Genomic DNA, 24,304 nt, shown 5'->3' on the forward strand with positions numbered 1-24,304 from the left:
TTACAGAGCTTTTCACTACGGAAGAGGTTAGGGACCGCGGCAAGGGTGTCGCCTCTACCTAGATAGTGAGAAGCTTTACTTTTAAGTGGTTTATCTCTCCTTTTGTTTTAGTTGGAGAGAGAGAGTTTTGTACCCTATGTGTAGAGACCATCATTTTTGTATATCTAATATCTTGTATTGCGATCTTGTGATGTATCTATTTTATGTATTATGTTAATTGTTTAGTTCTTTTATATTTTCACTTATCATTAGAATTTAGTTGTATTCATTCTCTGATATCACTAGATGTTTGTTTACTTTTGTTTTATTTATCGCTTTGTTGTAGACGCCTTATATGTTGTAGGCATATGGCGGGTTTGGACACGCACCGGGCGAGCTTCCGCTGGTTCCCGAGGCGTAACAATTATTTTATGAAAAAATCAATAGCCTCATGACTTAATAAATTCTCTAATTTTTTATAACTATTTTACCAAACCTTTTCGCATTAGCACACAAGCGGACAAAAGTTTGATTTTATTTTTTATTTATTACCACGGTAAGCTCTTTTTTTTTTTTCCTGACATGGCGTGGTGGGGTTCAAATCTCGAGCCTCTGACCAGTGAATTGGTAGATCTTATTTTATTCAACGTGAGCGCACTAATTGATTCCGTCCGTCGGCTCTCAAACATATTTGCGTTTCTATATATGTGCGCAGTCCCAATATTAACTCTATTGAGCGCAGGAAAGGAAGTTCAAACCTTACAATTGGTTGGTTCTTCCTTCCTCCAACCTCATCCATCGGCCTCCTCTCAAGAGTGTAGGCTCATTCTTTTCTCTCTCTGTGTCATCTCTAGTTAGCTTTTCCATCTTTGATTAGAAATGATGCCGCCGACCGTCTTCGCCTTCGCATTATTTGCTCTCACATTCATCGGCTCGCAGGCAAATGCAGCAACCGTGGAGCACACTTTCCATGTAAATCCTTTCAGCTCCTTTTGCTTGATTCTCTCTTAACTTAACTCCGAAACCAGCTAGACATGCTTCTTTTCTGTTTTTTTTTTTTTTTTTTCGGTCGAGGTGTATGAAGACTACTCCTCAACTACAGGCCATGTGAAATCACCCACTCGATCAGATATATATATATATATATCTTTTTTTTCCCTGTAACCATAGTTTTATTTTCTTTGATTTGAGTGATTTTAGTCGAATCATTTGAAAAAAAAAAAAAAAAAAATGCTACTAAATTCAAGAGTGCTTCGGTTCGGTTAAATTTAATGGTTCCAACAACTTATTCGTAAATAGAATTGGAAGTACTAACGATTTATATACAGCTGACGGAGCTGCTAATTTTTTTAGAAACAGCTCAACATGACAAATTACATTAACTGAAATACAGAAATGCCAATGATTAATTGAAACGAAAGTTGAGGGGCCGGTCTACTTCAGAATTGCTGATCTGTTTGAGGGGCCGGTCTACTTCAAAATTGCCTTTCTTAATGATTTGCTGTTTCAAGATCGTAATTACCACTAAGTTGAAGTTGCCGGTAACGTTCGATTGCCTTACTCGTTTTTTAGATAAGGAACCTGACCGTAAGCCGCATGTGCAAGGAGAAAGTGATCCTCGCGGTGAACGACCAATATCCGGGGCCGGCAATACAAGTCACCGAGGGCGATTCCGTTGTAGTTCACGTCATCAATGAATCGCCGTTCGACATGACGATTCACTGGTAAATTAACTCAATACAATATTATTCAAATCTCACAAGTTCTTGCGGAAGTAGTAAAATTACACACAGATAGCAAACTTGCATGTCCCTTTCAATTTAAAAATTATGAATTAAAAAGAAGTTTGCGCAGTTCTCCCTCTTTATCCACTACCCGGAATTGACCCTTAATTTGTAAAGTATTTATTCTACGCACCTTGAAAATTTTCTGAAAATTTTCAAGCCATCGATTTTCACCTTCATTTTCCTCTCTTATCCCTTTTGCCTTTTTATGTAAAAGTATAAATTTTAGGATCTTCAACAATTTTATAAAGTTGTATATTTTATTTTTACCATCCTAAATAGTTTCAACGGCGAGAAAATTACAGTCAGTTTACAGTCGTCAATAAGTGGGCGAAAGAATTTCAAAATTTTGTCATGACGAGAAATAAATTTGAAAAATAAAAGCTTAATGAGAAAATTTGCATTGATCAAAATGCCCCACATTGTTACCTTCTTGTGATGGTTGGAAGATGATGCTCAAAAATTCAAGTGATATTAGACCCTCCGAATATATATATATATATATATGTGGGTATTGTCAAAAGACTTCAAAATCAAAATTTAGAGTTGTATCCAAATTCAAACATCAAAACTATATAAGAATTTAAATTTAAACTTACAAAATTACAACTTAAAATTTTGAATATGTAATTCAGGTTCAAATTGAAAATTATAATTTATTCTAAATTTTAAAATATGTTGATATTTAAATTTAAATAGTTGTTAGTGAGAAAAAATTAAGAAAAAGCTTCTATTTTTATTTTCGCTTCATAGTGGGAATCACTTTAGAAAATGAGATTCCTTCCGAAATAAAAATTAAAATATTATTTTTTCAAACCAAACAAAAGTAATGAAAATAAATAATTCTGATTCTTACTCCAAATCTCAAATCTTTCAGCCAAATATGCTCTTGGTGTGCCGGTATTCACGCTATAAAATATATGTATGTATATAAATTAAAGCAATTTATTTAATTTACTATTGTTTTGTAGGCACGGAGTATTTCAGCTGGGAAGTGCTTGGGCTGATGGGGCGAATATGGTAACGCAGTGTCCGATACGGCCTGGAAAACGGTTAACCTACAGATTCAATGTGACGGGCCAAGAGGGCACACTGTGGTGGCACGCTCATGTCTCCTACCACCGGGTGACCGTCCATGGACCTCTCATCATCAGACCCAAGGGGGGCACTGAAGCACTCCCCTTCCCCAAACCCGACGACGAAGTCACCATCGTCCTCGGTACGATGCGATCGCTTTTAATTGACTCTAGCTAGCATATTATTAATTAATTACTACTATGCAGAAATAATGTAGGTGTTGTCAATACAATATAGAAACAATTAATTATCTATCCATTATTATATTATTTAGCATTCGGGCAAAGTGTAACAGTATTTAGAGAACATGTCACGTGGGTTCTTTTCTTTTTTTCAAAAAAATAATAATAATAATAATAGTGAGAACTCAGAAGTCGGAATTGATCCTCGATCTCCTCCAGTGACGTACGTATGTATCATTCAACTAAGATTATTTTGCAGCTCTCTCCCTTTCTCCACTTATTAGATTATTATATAGTTCGATCCCTTGATGCATGTTTCCTTTTGCTTCGTACGTAATTAGTTTATATTATAGGATGTTGCTTTCTTTTAATCCTAATTTGAAAAATATAAATGTGCAGGAGAGTGGTGGAGCGCGAATGTGGTCAAGGCGGAAGAAGAGGTTATGAGGAGCATCTTCTCCACCATTTCTGATGCATTTACCATAAATGGATACCCCGGAGACCTCTACAATTGTTCTGGTTAGTTTTATATAGTTTTGATGCTCCAAGATTAACATGAATAGAGTACCTTACATTTCTATTTTAGTCTATATATAGACAGATCTTTTGAACCAAAGCTGACCATGTTTAGGACACGTTTGGTTTAAAAAAAAAATAAAAATCAGTAAGGTTGCATTTGGTTCGGATATAATTAAGCAAGAACCGCTTATTTCAGAAATAAATATAAGTTTAGGTATAGGCAGGAATTAGACCAATTTTGCATTTGGATTAAAATTTGATTATTTCTAGAAAATAAGTTAAATAGTGTTTAGATTTAGATGATTAAATTGGAACAATGGGAATATGAGTAATTTCATAATTTTAATTTAAAATTATTTTATCTAATTAATTAACATACAAATATTACTTAAAAATAATTTAATAAATTAATAAATTTATTAGCTGCAGATATTGTTTAAGGTAATAAAATATATTAATTAATTAAATAAATATAAAAAATATTTTAACTTTTTAATTAGTTAGTATATTATTAATTAATGATTGGTCGATATAAATATTAATTAGTTTATGGATAAATACATTACGTTATTAATAATTCATTATAAATAATAAATTAATTAATTATTTTATTATTTAAGCAATAAATAATAATTTAAATATATTAATTAGATTAATTAATAATTTAATACGATATTAAAATTAAATTTAGATTTTAATTAACTTTGTTCCCACCTGGGAACAAGTTTGTTCTAGGAAAAGGGTGGAACAGTAGGTCCAGCCCTTTACCAACTTATTCCAAAAACTCGAGAATTGCTCTCGAGTACCAAATGTAGTGTTTGGGAACAAAATGGGGAAGAAGGGTTTATTCTCCCTCTTATTTCCGAACCTATCACTTTTAAAGGAATGAGAAAGGAATGAGAAAGGGCCGGAATCGTAAACGGTATAATAAAATAATAATTTATTTGGTTCACAAGAGGAATCGAAATTAGAATTATGTTCAAATTAAAATTTTTATTAAATTTAAATTTGTTATTAATATTTGTAATCAAAATTTAAATTCAAATTTGAACTTAAAATTTGAATATACAATTCAAGTTCAAAGTCAAAGTAAAAAAATTTAAATTTAGAACTTCTAAATTTAAATTTAAAAAATTAAAAATTAAATTTTAAATTTATATTTCAAATTCAAATTCGTGATTGTTATTTGATCAAAGAAATTTATATTTAGATTTATATTCGAATTTAAATAGTTGTTGGCGAAAAAAAAAAATTCTCAATCACTTCAGAATTAAAGTTGACTCCCACCTCTATGGTGGGGGTCACTTTTGAGGGATTCAAATTTTCTTAGAAATGAAAATTGGAATGTCAATTCTGAATCTAAACACTAACAATGCGAGTAACTTTCTCCGATTTCTGGTCTAGATCTCAAATACTACCGACCAAAATTACCGCCCTTAGCTTTTAAACCCCCCCCCCCCCCTCTCTCTCTCTCTCTCTCTCTCTCTCATCTTTTCTCTTTTACGAGTAAAATTCTCTAGAAAATATCAATAAATAAAATGAATTATACAAAAATATTAAAAGTAAAACTTCAAATTGCCCCCAGTGATTTAGTTTATTTTTTTTTGCCATCTTATTTTAAACATTTCAAGTTTGCTATTCTGTTGTTTAATCTTTAGTTTATCAAAAAATCTATAATGAAATAGGGTGGGAAGCAAAATTTTTTAAAAGGTTATTTTATACAAGTCTCCTGCAAATATAGTGAATACAATATATTCCTAAATTTTAACTTTTCATATATTGTCCTACAAAAGTCTAATGTTTTCAATATATCCTATGGTTTGTTACTGTTAGAGAACTGTTTATTTTTTTAATTTGGATCATCACAAATATATCCCTCCAAAAGCTATAACAATGTAAAATAAGAGGATAAAAATGTAAACAACTAACCAGATTAAATATTTAATCTTATGATTAACTATATTTCTAATGAATTCTAACGGTAGAAGATATATTGAAAATTCAGGACTTTTACAGGAACAATATATGAAGTTGAACTTTGTAAGAATGATTTATCATTCACTATGCTTGTAGGGAATATTGAAATGAACCCTTTTTAAAAGTAGACATGATGTAAAGTGAAAAATTGCTCTAAATCAGAGGAGGCAAAATGTAACTTTCAGAAACATAGGGTAGTAAAGTAAAAATGAGCTAAACCACGGGGGTGCAAAGAGAAATCATTTTGAACCACGGCGTAGCAAAGAAAAAATGAGCTAAACCCGGGGGGGGGCAATTTGAAGTTTGTCCTAAAAAAAAAGGTGCAATATCTCTTAACGTTAGCATTTTTTGTAAACAGACTTCGAACTTTTAATTTTAATGATTAGATTTTTTTTTTTTTGAGAAAAATTTAATTTTTTTTAATGATTAGATATTCTAATTTTATCGAATAATTTACTAGGCCTCTTCTTTGAACAAATTATGACTTGAACAGCTGTTTTGTCTCATGTTTTGCTAAATGAATTTTGTATAACTTCAGAGAAACAAAAAATTATGTTTTTCTATCTAGTATTCATAGTTAAAATGCTAGGATGAAGAACAGGAAGTTGCGTATCTCATTGCTTCTTTGTTTAGAATTAAAATATATTTCTTTATTCCTAAAAAACTTAACACGATTACATACAACTATAAGTGATCAAAAGGCTGTTGTAATTATCAAAATTTTTGAAAGTTCCTTGGTTAAATTAAAAGACAACGATCAAAAGGCTGTGTTTATTTCTTTTTACAAAGGGAATTTACACCGGTGTCCAACTTCACAATTTTTCTGATCTCCACTTTTTTGCAATGTGCTAATGCTGTGATTATTAGTACAATTTAGTCAAACGTTAAAAATTTTATAAAATTAACTTAAATCGCCACAGTCCCAGCGTCTTATGTGGCAACCTTTGCATGTCAATTTAGGGCCCTAAACTTTGCACATTTTTCATTTTATCCTAAAAAAAATCAAATTTTAAATTTAAATTCAAAAAATATTAAAAAATTAAAATGTAAACTAAACGAGAATTAGTAATTTTGATATTTGAAATTTAAAACTGAATAAAATTTGAATTGACAATTCAAATTTTAAATTTAAATTTATTGAATCTGAAATTTTGAATTCAAACTTAAATTTTGATTTTGATTTTGATATTTCAATTTACATTTAAAATTAAAGTTTTGAAACTGAAATTTAAATTTAAAATATGAATTTAAATTTAAAATCATAATCAAAATTTTGATTTTAAATTTTAAATTTGAATTTAAAATTTAAATTTGAATTTAAGATTTGATTTCAATTCTAAATTTGAATTTAAATTTCGAATTCAAATTCACATTTTGAATTTGAAATTTCAAATCGAAGTTTGAAATTAAATTAGAATTTAGAATTCCAAATGTGAATTTGAATTTAAAATTTAAAATTTAAAATTAAATACAAAATCGGAATTTGAATTCCAATTTAAATTTGAATTCAAAATCAAAATTTAAATTTTAAAATTTAAATCTTAAATTAAATTTTTTTTTGAATTTATAAATTTAATGGGTTAATTACACCATTGGTCCTCAACTTTTGCACCATTTTTCAATTTGGTACACAACCTTTCTTTTTTTTTGCAATCTGCTGACACAGCGCCACCGTGACGCTGACATGGCGCCTCCGTGGCGCTAACGTAGAGCTGACGTGGCATTTTTCGTTAATTTTAACAGCTATCTAACGGCTGGGACTTAATTGAAATGAAATCAAATTAAAGATTAGGGACTTGATTGCAAAAAAAAAATGATTGGGGACTAAGTTGAAAAATAGTGTAAAGGTTAGGGACCATTGGTGTAATTAACCCTTTTACAAATAAACTTAGCTAGAAATGTGAATCAATTAGGATTTGAACTTGCGATGTGAGACCTCAGGTAGTCCTATATATAAGATGTAATAGGGCTAAATTCTGAACCTGGCTTAAGTATTTTGCGTGGTGGCAAGACTTAAGAGGTTAAGAAAGTTAAGCGTCCTAGGACAGGAGTAGTCCTAGGATGGGTGACCCCGTGGGAAGTTGGGGCGTCATAGTTGGTATCAAAGCCAATTACCAGCCGGAAGTGTGTGAGATGAGTCTCGGCTGAGCTAGAATTGTAGAGCGGGAAGAGCGAGGCTTTCATGCTGTTGACTATTATGGGTAGAGCGTTGCTCCCCCACAAAGTCGGTTTAGGCTAGCGAGACAAGTCTCATATTGCCTGGTACTTGTAAGTCTGAGCCTGACGGGGACGTCAAGGCTTAAAGAGGGGAAAATTGTGAGACTCCACATAGTCCTATATATAAGATATAATAAGGCTAAACTCTTAATCCGACTTAAGCATTTTAGGTGGTGGCAAAGCATAAGAGGTTAAGAGAGTTAAGCGTCTTAAGACGGGAGTAGTCCTAAGATGAGTGACCCCCTGGGAAGTTGGGGCGTCACATGCGACCTCAGGTTCCAACCACGAAGTCCTTTATCACTTATGTTAGGAACGGTTCGGTCTGCCAAGAAAATTAATTATGTAGTTTGTTGGGAAGATGTAAAAATATTTAAAAACATCAAGTTGAAGAATATGACTTTCGGTTCTTACCCGATTCTATTTATTGAGATGCCTAAGCCACATGCGGACATACTTAGGGCTTGTTTCTTTCACAAAATTAGACTACGAAATCAAAATAAGATTATTAATTTTGATACTTGTTGTTTATTCTACAAGAATCTGATTTCGATTTTCATGCTACTATGGAATGAAAATGGTCCAATTCATTTATGGCTCAATCCGATTTTGAATTCCGGATTGACTCATTACAATGTAAACCACTCAAAACTTTCCCATAAATACCATTGTTTCATTTTTTTTTCATCACACTGTTTTTAAACCAAAACTTTCTAGCAAAATTATAGAGGTTCATACTAATTTCCATTTCAATAATAAATCAAATATTTTTGAATGATTCATCATTTTGTTTTGGCCTTTTTGCATAAAAAATTTATTTATTTTGGGCTTTTGCAAAATCGAACCAACTTTTTCGTTTTTGCAGATTCGGTCCACTTTTTCAGCAAACTGACCAAAATACCCTTATTACTTTTTCTCTTTCCTCTTTCTCTCTCCTCTTCGTTCTCTCGTTCTTTTAATTTTTTTTCAGCCGGAAAAAAAAAGCGGAGGTCAGGCGGAGCAATTTTTTCTTCCCTTCTTCTCCTTCTTCTTCTTCTTCCTGTAAGAACACGGGGCACGCCACGGCGACTTCCGGCCTCGCCGCCGTCCCCCCCGCTTCGGCTCCGGCTCTGGCCCCGTCCGCCATTGCCTCGAGAACATGGCCGACAGCGTCGACCGCCTCCGCGACGCAGCCGCCGGGCTGGCCCGCACCGGCGCCGCGGCCACGCCGTAGGCTCCTCCTCCGCTGCCACCGTCCTCCACGCTCGTGGGAGACCTTCTGGAGGAGGACGTCGCGCGTGATCTTCTTAGCGCTCGCCCCCCTCAGAGAAACCTTTAAACTAAAAAATTTAAAATTTTAAAAAAAAACACCCAAGAAGATGATGATGATGATGAGAGAAAGAGAAAATGGGGAGAAAAACAAAAATAAAAAAAAAGATGAAAAAACAAAATGGGGAGAATAAAGGGTGCTGCTCCAGACGCAGGAGGTGAACGTCGCGCTCCTCGGGTACCGCCGCCGCTTCCGCAGCTTCGCTGACTGCGGAATGGTACACCATTACACCATTAATGGTGCACCATACACCATTAATGGTGTAATGGTGCACCACCATTACACCATTAATGGTGTAATGGTGAAATTACACCATTAATGTTGTAACCATTGCACCATTAATGGTGTAATTACACCATTACACCATTAATGGTGTAATGGTGCACCATTACACCATTACGACGAAGAAGAAGCAGCCGCAGCACGCCCACGTCGTCGTCGTCTCCACCATCGTCGTCTCCACCATCTTCGTCTTCTCCACCATCGTCGTCTCCACCATCTTCGTCTTCTCCACCTTCGTCTCCACCATCGTCGTTGTCGTCATCGTCGACGACGAAGAAGAAGCAGACCGCATGCGCCATGCGCGCCCGCTCAAAGCGTGCCCCTGCGCAGAGTGCGCCGAGCGCGCCCGCGCGAAGCGTGCCCCCGCGCCGCGTGCGCCCGCGCGCCGCGTCCCCCCGCGCACCCGCGGCCCGCGGCAGCGCGCGCCGCAGCGTGCGCCGGCGCCCCTGCGCGCCGAAGCGTGCCCGCGCGATGGTGAGGACGCCGAAGCGTGCCCTCTATCTCCACCTNATATTTTTGCTTTTTCCACCAGGCTAAAACGTTTTCGGGTTTTATTTATTTAAAAAATACGTTTTTCCGGTTCAAAAATGGGTGGGTATATAGATTCAATCCCAAGTATATGTAGATTTTGGTATCGGTGATAATTTTTTAGATAGTGGAGGGAGGTAATAAATACAAAACTTTATCGTTTGAGTGGGGGGAAAAAAAAAAAAAAACCCGTGAGGGGATTCGGTCCGCTTTTTCAGCAAACTGACCAAAATACCCTTATTACTTTTTCTCTTTCCTCTTTCTCTCTCCTCTTCGTTCTCTCGTTCTTTTTTTTTTCCGCCGCGGACCCGTCGGGCGTGTTCTTTTTTTTTTTTTCTCTCATTCTTTTTCTTTTTCTTCTTCTTCCTCCTCCTGCTGGAGCACTTTTTTTTCCCTCTTCTTCTTCTTCTTCTTCTTCTTCTTCCTGTAAGAGCACGGGGAGCGCCACGACGACTTCTGGCCTTGCTAAGCGGCGTCCACCCGGCGGCGTTCTGCAGGGAGGGGTCGGCACCGGCGACCGCGCGCGCCGCGGCGAGGGTGGGGGCGCGCGGGAGGCGGGCGGCGAGGTGGAGCGGGGTGTCGCAGCCGGGGACGTCGCGCCGGTCGAGGGCGGCGGTCACGCGCGCTGCCCGGCGCTCCGCTCGGGCGACGTCGGCCACCGTCGCGATCTCTGACGGCTGCTTCTTCTTCTTCGTAATGGTGTAATGGTGCACGCGAGCCGGTGCACGCAGCGGCGGCGGGCGAGCACGAGGGCGCACTGCGGCTGCTTCTTCTTCGTCGTAATGGTGTAATGGTGCACCATTACACCATTAATGGTGAAATTACACCATTAATGGTGTAACCATTGCACCATTAATGGTGAAATTACACCATTGCACCATTAATGGTGCAATGGTGTAATTACACCATTAACGGTGCACGCGCCCCGCGGAGCGGAGCCGGGGGTGGAGCTCCGCTGGGCGCAGCCGGCCGAGGGCCTCCTCGAAGCGCGCAGCCGGCTCCGACTCCGCTCTCCTCCTATTCAACTCGTCGAAGCGCGCAGCCGACTCCGGCTCTCTCGTTATTTTTTTTTTCCCGCTACAACGTCCTCATCCGAGCCCATGTCGAATCCCATCGCCCCGACTCCACCCTCCTCCTATTCAACTCCATGCTCCGCACTTGTTCTCCCGATAAGTTCACCTTCCCCCTCGCCCTCAAAGCGTGCGCGCATCTCTCGGCCGTTGACGAGGGCGAGCAAATCCACTGCATGATCGTGAAATCCGAGTTCGTCCCCACCAATGATGTCCACGTATCCACTTCTCTCATGCGCATGTACGCCCTCTGTGGTCGGATTGATGCTGCTCAGCAGTTGTTCGATAAAATGCCCAATAGGAACGTTGTCTCCTGGAACACTTTGCTTGATGGGTTCGTGAAGTCCGGGGACATCGATTCTGCTTACGAGGTGTTCGACGCAATGCCTGAGAGAAATGTCGTTTCTTGGAACTCTATGATCGCCAGGTTTGTAAAGAACGATTTGCCTCGAGAGGCTCTTATGCTCTTTATAGAGATGATGGTTTGCGGCCTGGTGCCTAATGAGTCCGCGGCTCCGCTCCGTGGGCCGCGTGCACCGTTAATGGTGTAATTACACCATTACACCATTAATGGTGTAATGGTGTAATTTCACCATTAATGGTGTAATGGTGCACACCATTAATGGTGAGATTACACCATTAATGGTGTAACCATTGCACCATTAATGGTGTAATTACACCATTACACCATTAATGGTGTAATGGTGCACCATTACACTATTACGACGAAGAAGAAGCAGTCGCAGCGCGCCCGCGTGCCCGCCCGTCGTCGCTGCGTGCACCGGCCCGCGTGCACCATTACACCATTACGAAGAAGAAGAAACAGCCGTCGGAGATCGCGACGGCGGCCGACGCCGCCCGAGCGGAGCGCCGGGCGGCGCGCGTGACCGCCGCCCTCGACCGGCGCGACGTCCCCGGCTGCGACACCCCGCTCCACCTCGCCGCGCGCCTCCCGCGCGCCCCCACCATCGCCGCGGCGCCCGCGGTCGCCGGTGCCGACCCCTCCCTGCAGAACGCCGCCGGGTGGACGCCGCTTAGCAAGGCCAGAAGTCGTCGTGGCGCGCCCCGTGCTCTTACAGGAAGAAGAAGAAGAAGAAGAAGAAGAAGAGGGGAAAAAAAAAAGTGCTCCAGCAGGAGGAAGAAGAAGAAGAAAAAGAAAAAGAGAAGAAAAAATTGCTTCGCCTGGCTTCGCTTTTTTTTTCCGGCGGAAAAAAAAAATAACGAGAGAACGAAGAGGAGAGAGAAAGAGGAAAGAGAAAAAGTAATAAGGGTATTTTGGTCAGTTTGCTGAAAAAGCGGACCGAATCTGCAAAAACGAAAAAGGTGGCCCGATTTTACAAAAACCCAAAATAAGTGGATTTTTTATGCAAATTGGCCTATTTAGAATAAGTTTTTAATTTAAAAAATCAGCCTTTTTAGCAAAATTCACTTTTAAAAATCAAAATTCACCGTAATCCTAAACACTCCTTTTATGTGACCATGAAAAACACGCAATTGTAGCTTAATTTTCCTTGTAGGACCTACAGGAGAATTATGACTCCATACCATTATCAAACCTTTCATGTGAATTGTGATAGCTTAGCCATATATATAACATTTATGGTAAATCCTAATAGATATACAACTATTAAGTACGTTGATTCTGATTAAAATAATACCCAAATACAAATCAGATCCATATTCAAATCCTACGAAGTATTTGGTCGTACCCAAATTCATTTTTAGCAGATATAATAACGAAAATCTAGCATTTGAAATATATACCCATCCGAATTTATATTAAAAAAAAAATGCAGGTATCGTTTCATCAAATATTCGACCGTATCCGATCCGTTGTCCTCCCTTAAATACCTATTCTTTGAAGGAAGGGTCAATGATAGGAATTTGTATGGCAACAAACAATGTTTTTAGGTTTCTTGTTTCTCTATCAAAATCATGATAGGGATTCATATGACTAGAAAAAGAATCTTTAGAAGGTGCCTTAGAAACAAAAAAGCTAAATTACAATTTTGTCTCAAACCATGAGATACGCTATACGATTTGATCCTCAAACTTTAATTTGTTACAATGTGTCACTCGAATTATCTAAGTTGTTGCAATCAAACTCCACATCCCAATTTAGTTGAATAAATATTAATGTGTCGCAAATATGCAAATGATGTGATATTGTTATGAATGATGACAGGACAATAAGCAAGATGTCACGTTACGTCCACAACGGCAATACGTTAATAGTTAGACAAATAAATTAGATTCTGTAGTTTGATTGTAATAATTTATGAAGTTTTAACCAGAAGTTATCATAAATTAAACTTTGAAAATCAAAATGTCGATCACAAACATTATAATTTGAGGACCAAAAGTGTAATTTACCCTAAGATTTTTTTTTCCTGGTCATATGAATCCCTATCATGATTTTAACAGGAGAAAGAAAAGCCAGGAACATTATTTGTTGGCCATACAAATTTCTATCATTGACTCTTTCTTAAAAAGACATTTTTAACTCTTCTGTTGGACTCTTGGTCATACAAAAATGATGTGATAAGGTGCGAAAGAGAAACAAGGTAAGTATATATATAATTTTCTAGACATTTGGAGTCATTGGAGGAATATTCAAATTGCTTGACTTAATTTGGAAATTTAGGTAGAAACAAGATTCATTCAAATTAGAGTCTATTTTGATTAGATTTTTATCCCCTAAATTGTATTAGGGAAAGAATTAGTTCTAGTATGATTAGAGTGGTTGAAGATCTTGTTTTTATTGTTTATCTTATTCATTATNAGAGAGAGAGTAAGATTGTTGTGCAATTAGGAGCATGGAGGCCTCCGTACTCCTAAACCGTTTTCGATGATAGAATTTTCAAATTGATGATACATTTCATTAGACTTGATCTAATATATTCGAAGTGTCAAGAAAATAAATTATATAATTTTTCGATATTATTTACTAAGTGATTGAATCAGTTCAAAATCAACAGCTAAAAATAAAAATCTCACAAAAAGTAGTGATATAGCACTAAAATTTTTTATTAGAAATATTGATCTTGTTATAAAATGTATGCAAATTTTTCTGTTAAAATATCATCTAATTCGATTTTTTTACACTATCAACTTGGGAACGAAAAACATTAACCATTAAAAGTTATTTATATTCAACTGTTTCGACCAATAAGTATTGATATCGAAAAAGTATAAATTTTATTTTATAAATATTTCAAATACGTTAAATCAAGTTTTACAGAGCCGATCGCCGATTATAAAATTTTTTCATCGATAACGGCTTAGGAGTACGAAGGCCTTCGTGCTCTTAAGAGCACAACAGTTTTCATGCTCTTAAAAGTACAACAGCCAGCTTGCTCTATATATATATTGTAAAAATCGGCACGATAAAAATTACATTCAAAAAAATAATTAATGCAGGAAAAAAAAAAGAAGAAAAGAATACACCGAAATTTATGTTGTTCAGTCATCGGCCTACATCCACGGACGAGGACACGGCCTACATCCACGGATGAGGACGGAACAAATACTAAATGGAGAACAGAGATAATCTCTCAAAAGACCAAAACTTTAATTAGATCTGAAACGCCGCAATTCTCATCCGTACAAGCAACTTCAAAGTCACTCGGCTCTCACCAATGCACACCACGCCGGTGCTACCATGAGTGTACGAACATAAGAATTACCTCTCCTTAATTAATTAGCATGGCATCTTATTAGGGCTACGGCTCCTTGAACGTACGGACCAACATGACTTGGCTTGGCTCTCTCTAACATTTAAGGCTTAATTAGAGTCGCGACATCATTAGTTTCACCATAGCATGTATATATATATATATAATATATAGCTCTGAAGAAAGAGTCAAATTCTAATTGAATTAGAATTAGACTTCTTCTTGCAATTCATATAGGCCAAATTAAATCTAAATTATATCTTTTCCTAATTAAACTAGGATTTACATTTAATTTAGATAACTAAAAATCTAAACCAATTTATAACAAGCTCCATCTTGATTTAATTTGTAGTTTAGCTACTATGTCGAGGTCGCCACAGAACTCCACTTAGAATTTAATTCGCCTCCATGCTTCTTAATTCTCCATAATGCTCCATTTTCTCCAAACGCCTAATAGTGTCTCAAGTGCTGCCAACTGCCACCAAATCCAAACAATGCTTGAATTTGACAATAGTAAGAGACTTAGTAAGCATGTCCACAGGAACGTCCTTAGTATCAATCTTCTTAACTGTCACTATGCGCTTTCCAATCACATCCCAAATAAAGTGAAACTTTATATCCATGTGCTTTGTCCTCTCATGAAATATATAATCTTTAGATAAATGAATAACTGTCACGCCCCGGGGCCGATTTTAAAAGCCTTTTTAAAATAGAGTTGCGGAAAACGTGCCATTTTTTTTTTTTTTTCAACCTGGCCCACGCGACGTACAGACCCGCCACAAATACAAAGTTCCTCTGTCCACTCGGACAGAGTCTCCTTTGTATTTGCACGGCGTACCAACGATACAACAGGATCACAACCACAATCTACATTTACCAATCAACAACCAAGGCATGATATGCATTTCCATACAGCTAACAATCCTTAGAATGATGCATGCCTCTAAGCACTCCTTAGGCGCTGGATGATGCAATGCACAATACAACAAACATCCTATTTAAAAGTGCTCCCCACACGGAAGCTTTTGTTTTTAAACTCTAATTCATTCATTCATAAAAACCATTCGAAAACCTTTTTAAAACTGTTTCCCACACGGAAACTCTATTTTGAAAACCGACTACCTCGAGGGGTAGAAAACCACGATATGTAAATACAAAAAAATCCGATATCCATAAAATCAATATCCAAATCCACAAACCTTAGTTTACATGCATAAATAACGAAAGCATCCCCAGATCTACCAAAACCAGATCACCAACATTCAAACAATCATAAAGATCAGCTAACTGAACCATATAAACTATCTAAGCTATATCAACAGGACAGTAAGGGTAGAAACTAAACCGAATAACCTGAGTCGGAAGCTCTAGCGACCACTACGAACGTGTCTCACGTCTCGTCTCAACTCTCACCGCCGGCGATACCTGAAAAATAGTGGGGGAGGTGAGAACATGTAAACATGTCTCCCCTCCCAGTGGGTACCGCAAGCCGATGAAGGCGAGGAGTACTCACCGGATCAGGAAGAGCTAAACAACAGTACGGGTCAGTAGAAATACAGTAGCAATAATAGTGAATGAAAGAGACATATATACGAAAGAAGTACAACTACCGCTACTGTAATGGACAACTGAATGTATACATGTAACAAGACTATGTAATGAAAGAACTGAAGGTATACAAGCAACAACCGCTACTATAGTTATATGCATCAACCGGACAAGAAGTCCAAATATACCCAATCTAGTACCTGCTATATTGGTCCGCAGACCTCAAGCGCTGCCTGTCACTAACCTGCACCGACCTGATTCACCCGCCCCACAGGACGACCCATCCGGATAAGTACACCTCCGATCGGTGGCCAAACCGATCCGGTGTCGTGAATACCCCCAAGTGCTGTGACTAAGTCATGATGGTATGCTCAATACAAAAACCGGCTGAAACCGGTGCCTAGGCCGAAGCCAGAAACAAGGACGTACAACGCCGAACCTCGATCAACCAGATCGAAACACATGACGAGAGAGTCAATGTGTTACCTGGACCCAAGGTCCACAGAGTCCAACCGACCAGCAAGGTCACTGATACGAAGTACGAGAACTGACCAACCAGGTCAACAGATACGGAATGCACAACCAACCAACTAGGTCAACAGATACTGAATGCAACAACAGACCAACTAGGTCAACAGATACTGAATGCAACAACAGACCAACTAGGTCAACAGATACAGAATGCAACAACAGACCAACTAGGTCAACAGATACAGAATGCAACAACAGACCAACTAGGTCAACAGATACAGAATGCAACAACAGACCAACTAGGTCAACAGATACAGAATGCAACAACAGACCAACTAGGTCAACAGATACAGAATGCAACAACAGACCAACTAGGTCAACAGATACAGAATGCAACAACAGACCAACTAGGTCAACAGATACAGAATGCAACAACAGACCAACTAGGTCAACAGATACAGAATGCAACAACAGACCAACTAGGTCAACAGATACAGAATGCAACAACAGACCAACTAGGTCAACAGATACAGAATGCAACAACAGACCAACTAGGTCAACAGATACAGAATGCAACAACAGACCAACTAGGTCAACAGATACAGAATGCAACAACAGACCAACTAGGTCAACAGATACAGAATGCAACAACAGACCAACTAGGTCAACAGATACGCATGTAGATAGAACTACTCTACTCCTACTCAGGATACTAAGCATGCAAACAACGAGTAGAGTATAACGAATAAACAAGGGTGCAAGGCTCAATATACTATGCGATAGTAACAACAGAAGAGTAAGGGTAAGAAACCGTCACCAAGCGTGCACCACTGTACCGACGTCGGATCGAAGTACCCACCTGTACGGATGTCGCGTCTGTCTCCTGACTGCAAAAGAATGTCGACAGGACCTATAGAGGGTCCACCGGGTTAGTATCTAACCCACAACTAATAATCACAGTATCCACCACCTCACAAACGATTCCACAAAGATCGGTTTCCCAATACCGATTACCGTAACTCGCCGGAAGTCCCGAAAACCACACCGGGACGCCGTCGGGACCCACCAAGTGTCCCGAACTCACCGACTCATACCACGAGTCACCCGCTGCCCCAAAACATTCCAATTTGGATGCCTTGGCAGCGAACGCAAGGTCACACAGCAATACGATCATCGCCGGATAATCGTACGAATCCGGGTTCCCGGAAGTGTCTATTTCGACACCGGAACCCTCCGTCGCTCACCTATCCTCATCGAACCCACAAAATGACGATGGTGACCAGCCAACAAGGCTCAGCGACAAAACACGAAGCAACCAAACACCGTCGGAAAGGATCCGAACCGAAATCGCGTTCTTTCGGCGAATTTCGCCGAAAAACGCACCAAAATCGACTCTTCGATTTCCGCGAAAACTACAGGATCATGGACAATCAGTCCAGAGGTCAAACACACTCACACACGTTGCCCACAGTAGCCACACAATGCACAATTGCATAAAAGCCCCTCAACTTACATAAAATACCATTATTTTATGTAAATTGAGCGATCAAGCGGCTCGATCACGCAAACCGAGAACTCCCAAGGTCCACAGAGACACGCACTGACAGGTCTCGATGTACCGGAGGCCGTGCTCACGATTCGGAGCACAGCGGCTCGCTGTGGGAGGCGCGGGAGCAACCCGAAGGTTCAGCGATTAGCGCGCAGTCAGGGAAGATCGCGCCGAACAGAACTAACCGGACACTGTTGATCCAAAGTGAGGTGAGCACTGTGATCAGCACTGACCAACGATCACCGTGCTCACCTCCGGAGGCATCAGGACAGCCTCGGATCGCCGGATAAGCGTGCGCAATCCCAAAACAGCAGCCAAACAGGCTGAAACGGAGCGACAACGCCAAAACAGTGGAACGGAGTCTCCCCGACAGAAACTAAGGTGAGCACGATGATCAGCAACTTGCCAGGATCATCGTGCTCCCTTCCGTACAGATCGGGGAGGCTCGGGAAGCCCAGAACGAGAAACCCACTCAATAAGCTCCATTTCGGGCTTGGCCGGAGCAACCTTGCTCCGACCGGCCTCCGGCGGCACGACGGCGTGCGCGGGGCCCTGAGTCGGGTGAGGGGGAGGTGAGGAACACCGTGCTCACCTCAGGTGGCGGCTGGAAGCGGGGCGGCGGCGGCGGAGCAAACCGAGCCCGCACGAGATCGAGCTCGGGTTCCAGGAGTTGCTGCGGCCACGGCGGCGGCCGGGGAGCTCCGGGACGGCGGAGGCGGGCTACAGGAGGTCGGGGGAGTTACCCCGGGGTGGCCCAAGGTGGCGGCGGCGCTGGGAAGAGGTCGCACATGAGATCGGCCTGGGCTCGGGCTGGGGTGGCCGCGGCTGGCCGAGGCGGCGACGGCGGCGCGCCGGGGCGGCGGCGACCGGCGGGAAGGGGTGCCCGGGCTCCGGGAAGTCGGCCGGGGTGGTCCACGGTGGCGGCGGCGCAGAGAAAAAGGCCGCAGGCTTGCCTCGGCCTGGGCTCGGGCTGGACGGCTGCAGCCGGCCGAGGCGGCGGCGGCGGCTCGCTGGGCCGGCGGCGACCGGCGGGACAGGGTGCCGGGGCACGGGGGACGTCGGCGAGAGGGTTCCCAGGCGGTGGCGACGCACTGGCGGCTGTGGCAACCCGGCTCGGCCTGAGCTCGGCCTGGGCTGCTGCAGGCGGCTGGAGCGGCTGCGGCGGCGCGCGCGACGGCGGCGGTCGACGGGGATGCTCGCCGGAGCACGGGGTGACACCGAGGGAGGGTCTGCAGGAGGCGCAGCCCCGGGCCTTCCTCACAACCCGAGAGGAGAGAGAGAGAGAGAAAGAAAGGGAGAGAGGGAAGGAAGGTGGCTCGGCGGCGGCCGGGGCTCAGCCGGCGGCGGCCGGGGCTGGTGCAGCGAGGGCAGGGGGAAGGGAGAAGGTGGCTGGGGCGACTAGGGTAGCTGGGGGCTGGCTAGGGTTAGGGTTAGGGGAACAAAACCCTAGAAACTACAATATAAACAAAGTACAACTCGCAAGAAAGCCCCTCAAACATCAGAATTTCAATCCGAGTCCCTCACCGAACGACTAAAACACGTGAACGCCCCTCCACGAGCGATCCCTCGCGAAACGGTACATAAAATATCGCGACTTTCGCGAAAATACCGTTTTGCCACTACCGACCTCTCCTCGATCAACGTGCGATCTCCGCAGATCCGTCCGTCAGATTTACGAACGGATTGCACCGGTGCGATCAGCACCTCGGAGACAACAAAGCTGCGATTTCGTTTAATCTTGATCGACCGCGGATTCACGACAAAATCCAACCTTTCGTTCTGATCGAAAGAAACACACAAAAATACATATAAAACATGTATTTTTGGATTTTCTCGAAATCCGTGCGTCGAACTCAAAATCCGTCAGCGTCATTAGTTCCAGAATAGCTGAACCGGTCGAAACGAGCTATTGGACTGCTATGAACAGAGTCCGGTACGAGCCAGAAGCCAACTTCTCACCGCGGCTTCTCCGGAAAATCGAGTTACTATTCACTTTAAGTGAAAACTAATAATCGCGTAACTTCTCCGTTTTAGCTCAGTTTCTCCTGAAACTTGACGAGTGCTTATGTAATTAAATTACACACATAAACATCATCAACAGAGAGTTTAGCTACACTGCAAAAATCTCAGTCCTTACAATAACACTTTGACTGTCGGAGTAAACAGCCAACGGCGTCCAATAAGAAGTAACCTCTTCAAATAAGCCTCGTAGTTACATAGATTCCTTCACACTCTCTGTCGTAGCAATATATTTCGTCTCAATCGTAGACAAGGCGACAATAGGTTGAAATAAAACTTTCCAACTAACTGCATATCCACCAATGGAGAATATATATCTTGAAAGTGATTTTCTCCTATCCAAATCACCTGCAAAATCTGAATCAATATATCCAACCACACCATCCTTACTCCTTGCAAACTTAAAATAGGTGATAGTGTTATCTCGTAAGTATCTCAGAATCTATTTAACAGCCTACCATTGAGTCTTATCAGGATTGGTTATATATCTGCTAACCATGCTCACTGCGTAGGAGATGTACGACCGTGTGCAAACTATGGCGTATATGATGTTCCCGACAGCACTAAAATAGGGAACATGTGACATGTACTCCTGCTCATCATCGGATTACGGTGATAACTTAGCAGAACGTTAAAATGTGCCACAAAAGGAGTGCTCATCAATTTTGCATCTATCATCCTAAAACGCTTTAAAATCTTTTCTATATATTTTTCGTATGTCAAATGCAGTAGTCCTGACTTATCATCCCTCTTAATTTTCATACCAACGATTTTCTTAGCAGTACCTAAATCTTTCATCTCAAACTCATCCTCAAGTAATGTTTTCAATTTATTTGTCTCAACTATGTCGCTGAAAGTAATTAATATATTATCAACATAGAGCAATAAATATATAAAAGATCCTTTATCAAGCTTTCTGAAGTACATGCAATTGTTACGCTTGCTTCTGAAATATCCGTGACCTGTCATGAAAGAGATGAATTGCCTGTACCATTGTCGAGGAGACTGCTTTAAACCATAAAGTGATTTCCTTAATAGACAAATATAATCCTCCTTTCCTTCAACAATGAATCATTCCGGCTGTTTCATATAAATTTGCTCCTCAAGTTCTTTATGTAGAAGAATTGTCTTAATATCAAGCTACTCAAGTTACAGATCATTCATGGCTACTAATGATAAAAGAACATGAACAAAAGTATGCTTCACGACGGGTGAGAAAATATCATTAGAGTCAACATCTTCTGCTTGACTGTAGCCCTTAGCAACTAAATGAGCTTTCTAATCTTCAACACCGGCGATTCCATCCTTGTTCGTGAAGACCCACTTGCAACCAACAATTTTCTTATCTACAGGCAATTTTATCAACTCCCATGTGCGATTCTTATGGAGAAACTCTATTTCCTCATTCATCGCCACCAACCACTCTGCAGAACTAGCACTAGAAATAGTTTGATTATATATGGCAGATTCGCCTTCTTTTTTAGTATCTTGTGCCACTGAAAGAGCATAAGCAACTGTATCCTCATAATCGTATCTCTACGGATCTGTCTCCTAACGCTGCCTATAGCAATGTTTTGCCTCTCAACTTTTGGGGTTTCAATTAGTGAGGTGTCAGGCGATTGAACTTACTCTGATTGAGAAGAATTCTGCGATTGAACTATACCATCGGTCTCTACCGTCATCTACTTGCTAGCACTCGAGGTCTCATCAGGAGATTACGGTTGGTATATAACATAGTTGATTCATCAAATGTGATATCTCTGCTAATAAGTAATTTAGATGATTCAGAACACCACAATCTATGTCCTTTAACTCCCGATGCATAGCCAATAAAAATGCACTTTTTAGCCCTAAGCTTTAATTAATTTGCCTTTATTTACATAAACATACGCAGGACAATCAAATATTCGCAAATTAAAATAATCAAAAGGGCTATCAGACCACACTTCCTTCAGAGTTTTGCAAGTAAGTGCTAAACGTGGAGATTGATTTACCAAATAACATACTGTACAGATCGCCTCTGCCCAGAATTGCTAAGCCAGCAGTAGAAAGTATACAACGGGCTCTCTCCAAAAGAGTTATGTTCATCTATTTAGACATCTCGTTCTGTTGTGGACTATGCCTAATGGTTTTATGTCTGACAATCCCTTCCTTTTTATAGAATTCTTCAAATTCTGATGAACAGAATTTCAAACCATTGTTGGTCCTTAATATTTTTATCTTCATTTTAGTTTGCTTCTTGATCGTGACTTTCACTGCTTAAAATAACTAAACACCTCATCCTTACTTTTTAGATAGAACACTCACAGTCATCAATAAAAGTCAATATATATCTAGTACCACCATAAGTAAGAGTATAAGAGAGTCCCCAAATATCAAAATGAATATAGTCAAGAGTACTTTTGGTATAGTGATCTGCAGCCTTAAAATTGACTCTCTTTTGTTTGCCAAAAACACAATGCTCGCATAAATCCAACTTTTCTAAACTCTGACTACTAAGTAAACCTCTCTCGCTCAACTTCATTATACCATATGCACTTATGTAGCCCAATCGCATATGCCATAATCTGGTGTTATCTGAATCTAACATAGAGAAAGAAGTTACAGCTATTGAACCTATCACAGTGAAATCCTGTAGAACATATAACACATTAGACAACTTTGCCCTCATCACTACAAGATTCTCTTTATTGACCTTCATATCCATCAGCCGAAGAATACTTAAAGCCTTTAACATCAAGGGTGCTTGATGAGATCATTTTTTTTTTCTCATATCCAAAACTTACCAAATCTTAGAAATAGTCCTCACTACTTCGTCGAATATCCTTGCCTAATCAGCCAATTGCAATAACTATACACTTAGAGTGATTTTCCATCAATGCAACTCCACCTTGAATAGCCTTGTACATCGAGTATCTTTATGCGTACAGATATGAAAGAAACATGCGGAGTTCATAAGCCACTCATCCTGTCTGCGTGTCTTATTCGTAACTGTGAAGACGATATATCACTACCATCTTATTCTCCTGCTCAAACACTTGCTTCTGCCTTAATATTAGTAATTTTCTAACCATGATTCTTATCATCATTATTCTTTCATTGTTCTTTATTTTTTCAACTTAAAACAATCAACTTTTATTTGACCCTTCTTCCTATAATAACCACAAATCAGATTCCTATACTTTGACTTTAATCTTGATGTACCTCTATTATTAGAACCTTTCTCTCGTGACCTTCCTCTAGTGACCAAACCTTCTCCTAAAGCTCCACCTGTCTTGTTGCTTATCTGCATGTCAATCCTCTCTATTGAAAGTAAAGAAAATTTAACATTATTGAGACATAGAGTATCTTGTTCAAACAAAAAAGTCTCACGAAAATTCTTATAAGAGGGGAGTAAAGAACATAGTAATAAAAGAGCCTCCTTCTCCTCCTCCTCAATTTTGACATCTGTTGAGCGGGGATCGATAATAATAGAATTAAATTCATCTAAATACGACTTAATAGAGGTACCTTCCGCTATGCGCAAAGAGAGACTCCAACTTAAGCCACAGTCCTACAGCAGTCTATTCATCCAAGACCTCGCGCAATACCTCATCGAATAAATATAATTGTATTACCGTATAAGAGCTTTGTCATCAATCTCCTCTCTCTGCTCCGGTGTCAATAAATCTGGTATCTTTTCTTTCCGAACAGTGCTTTTTGCAATTCTTACTGCATTAGTATAGCACGCATATTGACTTGCCATAATGTGAAATTGTTGGTACTGCCAAATTTTTGAATCTCGAAATTTGTCGTCATCTTAATCCTCAAAGAGAATAGAAAGGTCTGATACCAGTTTGTTAAAACTAGAACGGAGAAATATAGATGCAAAAAAATAATTAACTTGCAAGGCTTAATTAGAGTCGCAGCATCATTAGTTTGGTCATTGCATGTAAATATAATACAAAGCTTTTAAGTACAAGTCTAATTCTAATTTAATTTAAATTGGACTTCTTCCTATAATACATATAAGCCAAATTAAATTTAAATTATATTTTATCCTAATTAGACTAGAATTTACCTTCAATTTAGATAATTACAAATTTAAACCATATTATAACATACACATATATATATATATAG

At 39.8% G+C, this 24,304-nt stretch overlaps 1 protein-coding gene across 1 annotated transcript in view; it reads left to right on the forward strand.

Moving 5' to 3' along the window:
- The first annotated feature begins 700 nt into the window (after positions 1-700).
- Positions 701-24,304, forward strand: part of LOC109703899 (laccase-25-like) — a 29,392-nt gene continuing 5,788 nt past the window's right edge. Inside the window, exons 1-4 of the mRNA XM_020224633.1 lie at positions 701-951; positions 1,552-1,703; positions 2,735-2,982; positions 3,422-3,541. Coding sequence (XP_020080222.1) covers positions 859-951; positions 1,552-1,703; positions 2,735-2,982; positions 3,422-3,541 — 613 coding nt within the window. The 5' untranslated portion in view covers positions 701-858. The remainder of the gene's footprint in view (positions 952-1,551; positions 1,704-2,734; positions 2,983-3,421; positions 3,542-24,304) is intronic.

The sequence above is a fragment of the Ananas comosus genome, unplaced genomic scaffold, assembly GCF_001540865.1.
Source record: "Ananas comosus cultivar F153 unplaced genomic scaffold, ASM154086v1, whole genome shotgun sequence".
NCBI lineage: Eukaryota > Viridiplantae > Streptophyta > Magnoliopsida > Poales > Bromeliaceae > Ananas > Ananas comosus.